The sequence below is a fragment of the Lactuca virosa genome, chromosome 1, assembly GCF_052849685.1.
Source record: "Lactuca virosa cultivar CGN04683 chromosome 1, Lactuca_virosa_CGN04683_v6, whole genome shotgun sequence".
Lineage (NCBI taxonomy): Eukaryota > Viridiplantae > Streptophyta > Magnoliopsida > Asterales > Asteraceae > Lactuca > Lactuca virosa.
In genome coordinates, this window is record NC_136426.1 from 68237015 (window position 1) to 68243408 (window position 6394).

Genomic DNA, 6394 nt, shown 5'->3' on the forward strand with positions numbered 1-6394 from the left:
GTTGGCCAGGGTGCCAGCAGGCTTGTAGTTGGGTATATTGGCCCACACAAGAGTCTCGATAACTTACATACATTGACTCTAGAACATGTAAGGTCAATCAGGAGTGACACTGATACAACCAAAATTAGTAAGAACTTCAAGGTCTGTCCTGAGAATAGTAATAATAACCATGAGGAAGGTTGTGGATGAAGTCGTAAGGAGAATGTCATGATAATATAGGACCAAATGTGCATTGTATGGTCTGTAGCGAAATATGAATAAGGATGAGTCTAATCTATTACAAGGAAGTCCAAGGTTGTAGAACTTGCTACTCGGTACTTGTTCGGTCGACTGCCGAATAGCGAGTACTCAAGAGTACTTGGGAAGTACTCTTTAATGTAGAAATATTTTTAGGGAAATTATATATGTCAAAATCATAAGTTGATTGAAATATATAATCAAATTAGATACATGTGAGTACACAAAAACTAAAAAACACACAATGGTCTCACTTCGTGAATAATTACTGAAAATTTAAGATATGTGTAATAATAATCACATGTATGTGTGTGTTAAATAATAAATCATTAAGTATATTATACATATTAATCGCCAAGTTGACCGATTTTACAACACTGCTCGCTTCAGTAAGGAGCCAATCGAAGAGTACTCAGATTCTGTAACTCGCCTCGGTAAGGGTCCGAGTAGGGAGTACTCGGCCAAGTAATCGGCAAACTCAGTGAGTTTTACAACACTGAGTAAATCCATGAAGAGTGATAAACTAAACAAACCATGAAACCATGTTCGAAGAGTTTTGTAAAAGTCGTTAAGTACGACCACTGTAAAATTGGTCAACAAATCCACAATTTCACGATGGAATTTGTGGATCCTTTGAAGCAGGGGATTTGAAATTGTTCAATAGATGCATAATTTCACACTGTAATCAATGATTAACCATTCAGTGTTATCAAATTTAACGCTGGATTTTTTATTTGATTCTTTAAGATGATTGGCAACTCCAAAACTGATACAATAAGATAGGATGAGTCCACAACATACATCGTAATTCAGGTGATCAATAATGATTGGAATATGTGACTTGATGTTGGTGATGCCATATGTTTTTTCAAGATTAGGAGGAGGCCGTGGTGAAGTCGAGGATGAGAAGGTTTCGAGGTATATGGAGGCCTGCGAAAAAGGCCGATAGCTGTTAGGGTTTAGGATAGAGGGTCGAGAACTCGAGATTGTTATTTTCACATGATTGATTTTTTTTCCATTAATCACATTAAAAAAAAAGATCAGGTGTGAAAGAACTATGCATAAATGGGCTAATAGCCTAATATATACAATGCATAATACATATACACTAAGGGCATCCGTAAAACATTAAACTTCATAGAGTTCAATAGATTGGTATATCATTTTTTTACAATACATACAACTCTATCATTTTTTTTCTACAATGTATTGAACTCTACGAAGTTCAATAGAAAATTACAAAAGGTAATTTATAGTATATATTTAAGAATTAAAATTTTTCATTTTTCCCATTAAATAGTTTATTAGTAATTGAACTTCAAATCCATTGAATGCTAATGTGACATCTCATTAGAGTTTAATCCATTAAATAACAAATAGACTTGTCATCTTATTCAACTCTCCCACTAAACTCAACATTATAGATGCTCTAATGTGGAATTAAAGTGATTAGTGTAGATGATGTTTCATGAATTCATGATCCCATCAAGCAAAACGAGTTCCAATAATTTTGCACGTAAGTAATTACTATATATAGTTATATACCCATACGTGAAATTTTCTACCTACAAAATCATGCATGCATGGTGGGAAACCTCCTTTGCTAAGTAAAGTAAGCAACAATATATTAATATGCTGGCATTCCATGTTTTTATTAACCAATAATTTCGTCTGATTTTAGAGGGTGTGTGGGATTTTATTTTGATCATCAAAATGAATTTTAAACAAAATGAGTTATTAACTTGTGGCAGTAGAAAAAGAAGTTTTAAAAAATGTATTTGGATTAGTTTGTGTGACGAAGAAAAGTTAATAAACTGTTTTTTTTTTAAAATGTTTGTCTTAGCTTAAAGTTATTTTAAAATAATATTGAGAACTCAACAAGTCATAAGAAGTTTAGAAAAGTTAGACATTCTAACTTCTTAAATTTTTTTTGAAGGGTTAAAAAGAAATTGTTTTAAATGTCATTTTTTTTGCCAAACATTTTTTTTTCGAGTTATAGATTTTTCAAAAATCCAACAAAGTCAAAAAGTAGTTTTAAAATGAAATCACAACAACCTCTAAGCATGATATTCTTGATTAAAGGCTTTTCTTTTAGTTGATTTTTTTTTCGGTTTTTTCCAACTTCAGAGATCCATTTTACTCCTTGATTCTAACTTGTGTCTTTTAACTGTCCTGTAATTATGTACAAGTCGATCATTTTCATAGATGACGTTTTTGCAACTTTGCAACTTTTTAATTTTCAACTCCGATCTAAACCATAGATTTGCATTTACTATGTGCCACATAAATAATGAGAAAACCACCCAACAATTTTATGCCTTTAGTTTAAATACCCCTCCTCCCTTCCTTTTCCTTTATAACCCGCAATCATTATTCATTACAAACCGGACACTTCTTTCCTTCTCCCTCTAAAAATATTTTAATCAACAAAACCCTAGAGAGAGAATGGAGCAGAAGTTACCGGTAATGGCCAAGAAAGTATGGAGCTTGATTCGTGTCATGTTCTCCATGTTGAAGAAGGGCATTTCCAACACTAAATTCTTCGCTGATTTTAACATGGTGATCAAGCGTGGCAAGATCGCCGGAAAAGCCTTACACAACCTTCTGTTCCACCACCACCACAACTGGGTTTCCGCCACCTCCCACAACCACCTACACCACCTCCCCTCTGGAGAACACGAATTCATGAGCTGCAGCAACACCCCTCCGAACCCAGTCTCCCTCTTTTCCACCCTCAAGAACCAAAACAAATACCTTTCGGTTCCCAGTACTCACGTGTCGCCTTGTGTAGACGACATTGATAACATTTGCGTTGATTCTGAACTTCTGAAAGCACTTGATATGCTGACAACCACGGCGTCGCCGGTAATGCTGGGATCCAGGAAGAGTCATCTGGTCAAGCAGCTGAGGATAACAGACTCACCGTTTCCGGTGAGTAACGATGACGAAGATGCTGAAGTGGACGAGGCTGCTGAGAAGTTCATAATGAGGTTTTATAACGGTTTGAGACGGCAAAACTAACCGAGGGTGTAAAGTGTCATTAGTTAGTTCTTCTCTGCTACTTTTATTCTTTCACTATTAAGAATTTTTATAATAAATTTCAACAATTCAACGATTTAGAAGTTGTCGAAGGTATGATAATGTGTCTGCAACATTCCAAATTAATATATTCAAAAGAAAATATCTTATTATTTTAATAATAGTTATCGTAATTAATGTAAGATTTTCGGGGTTATAAAAAAGTTTGGAAATTCTGAGAATCGTGTTAAACACTTTCAGATTAAAGTATTTGGGTGATACTCCCAATCTCTAATCGGATAAGACTCAGAAGATTGAGAAAACAGAAGAGATAGAGAAAACAGAAGAGAAAATGTTCAAGATGTTATGAAGAAATGTACCAACCACAGATTTCGAATATGATCATATAACCAGAAAAACGTCCTGTCTTAAAACTGCCACATGACAGTTTTATGTCCTAAAACTGTCAAAACGTCATAAACCAACTTAAATCCAGGTCTAGAATATGGATCACAAAACCGGGTACATTTACCAAAAATCCAGATTTTTGAAGCAGCCCGACCCCAGCCAGGGGCTCTGCCCCTTGGACCCCGCCAGGGGCTGCCGCCCCTTGGACCCCACTCCCAGGGGCGCTGCCCCCGGACCCCCATCGGTTCAGGGGCTTCGCCCCTAAATAACATTGTACTTTCAACAAAGACAATATTAAACAAATGTGCAGTCCGCACCATACCGATTTGTTCAATAATTGTCAAAGTGACATTGATTAACAAATTAACCCCATTACACTTAAATAACATTAGTGATATAAAATCACCAACAATTAACTAATTATATTTAATGTATTAGTTATTTATACAGATTGTAAAATTGGACAAAAACACAGGGAAAATGAATTATAAGCCCAACAAAGTTTCCAAACCATTCAAAAAATCAAAATTATGTTTTGTCTGTTTAAGAAAACCCAACGAATTTAACATTTTGTCTAAAAAAGCCCAACTAACTTACACTTCTCATTTAAGGTCAACCGGCTAATGAAAGTCAACGGATGACCTGACTTATGACGTGTAATTAAATATCGAAAAATGACTTGTAAGACCAACGAAGTTTCAAACCCGTTCAAAAAAACTCAATCATGTTTTGTTTGTTGAAAAAAAATCCAACGAACTTACGCTTTTGTTCAATTCTTATTAGAGCCAACCAGATTCATTAGGTATACAACTAGTTGGAAAATGACATGACATTATTTAATGACATGGAATAAACAGATTAGAATTGCCCTTTATATATCGATTTAGGGCTTGGAGAAGAGAAAAACGAACGACGTCTGTGTTCGATCTCTTGTAATAACTACTTCTTCTTCTTCCTCTCAATCGTTGATGTCCAACTCAAGATCTACAAAGAAGATATTTGATGATGCAAACTCTTGTGGATGTAGATGCCCTTCTCGGATTTGGACATCTAGAATGGAGGATCATCCGCAGATAATGTTTAGGGCTTGTTCGAACAGATGGGTAAGTGTAATTGAAAGCTTTATCATGTCCATTTTAATAAGTTTTTGTTTTTGAAAGAAACCAAACAAATAGACATAATATGGACATGATAAAGCTTTCAACTACACTTAACCATCTGTTCGAACAAGCCCTGAAATTTTTTCTCTGGATGATCCTACGTTCTAGATGTCCACATCCACACGGGTTTTCATCATCAAATATCTTCTTTGTAGATCTTGAGTTGGACATCAATGATTGAGAGGAAGAATAAGAAGTAGCTATTACAAGAGATTGAACACAAACGCCGTTCATTTTTCTCTTCTCCAAGCCCTAAATCGATATAAAGGGCAATTCTAATATGTTTATTCCATGTCATTAAATATAATGCCATGTCATTTGCCAACTAGTTGTATACCTAATGAATCTAGTTGCCTCTAATGAGAATTGAACAAAAACGTAAGTTTGTTGGGCTTTTTTCAACAAACAAAACATGCTTGGGGTTTTTTGAACGGTTTTGAAACTTCATTGGTCTTACAAGTCATTTTCCGATATTTAACTACACGTCATAAGCCATGTCGTTTGTTGACTTTCATTAGCCGGTTGACCCTAAATGAGAAGTGAACGAAAGTGTAAGTTAGTTGGGCTTTTTTAGACAAAAGGTTAAGCTCGTTGGGTTTTCTTGAACAGACAAAACATAATTGAGTTTTTTGAACGGTTTGAAAACTTCGTTGGGCTTATAAGTCATTTTCCCCAAAAACATATTGTCAAACCAATCCAACTTGAGTGTATCCTCTTTAATGCATGTTAAAATTTTATCTTATATGACCCAAATTAAACGCATTTTGATTAGTTACCTAACATGTCGAATTGCCACATATACAAACAAGTCATGAAACGATGCTTCATGATAGTTATAGTAATATATCGGCATGTCAAATGGAATTCAACATCTCAAGGTTACTCATAGATCGAGAATGTAAGGGCTTGAATTCATGAGGCTTGTTAACAAATAACTGAATCTGGAGATGGTAATTAAACACATTTCATCTTGTCTAAACGACACATCCTTGTCACCAAATAAATTTGCAAACGCTATTTTCTGTGGCCATCCGCTCAGAATTCATATAACATAACCCCATGAATAACGAGTGGGTCCCCATGACCACAAGTACGTCTGCGCAATACGCAGAGGTCATGGACTCAGATAACGGTATTCCTACTCCTCTCTATAACTCCTTAAATATTACCCGCATATGGTTTGGAATTGATGTGTCCACTAATTAAAAAACAAATTATTAAAACTCAACAACACTCATAAAACATTATTTTCGTATAGATGGATCTCACATTTTTGCAAATGCCATCTATGAAAATACTAGATCCATCTTAGCAAATAATTATTTTTTCAAAGATAGTTCTCATTTTCGTAGATGTCATGTCATATACAAAAATGTTAGATGTATGTGAGAAAATATCATTTTTTTCATATATATATATATATATATATATATATATATATATATATATATATATATATATATATATATATATATAACTGTTATCATCAACACATATATCATATCTCTAAAACAATCTACCCCATCCCGTCGGTCCTCACGTTTTGATCCTATACAAATACCTTATGAGTT

General features: G+C 34.5%; 1 protein-coding gene across 1 annotated transcript; it reads left to right on the forward strand.

Annotated features, from left to right (window-relative positions):
- The first annotated feature begins 2703 nt into the window (after nt 1-2703).
- On the forward strand, nt 2704-3258 carry LOC145114769 (uncharacterized). The gene has a single exon (XM_079050855.1). The coding sequence runs from the start codon at nt 2704-2706 to the stop codon at nt 3256-3258; it is 555 nt and encodes a 184-aa protein (XP_078906981.1).
- The last annotated feature ends 3136 nt before the right edge of the window (nt 3259-6394 follow it).

Coding starts and splice junctions, on each gene's coding strand:
- LOC145114769 (XM_079050855.1), top strand. CDS start 2,704: ATGGCCAAGAAAGTATGGAGCTTGATTCGTGTCATGTTCTCCATGTTG.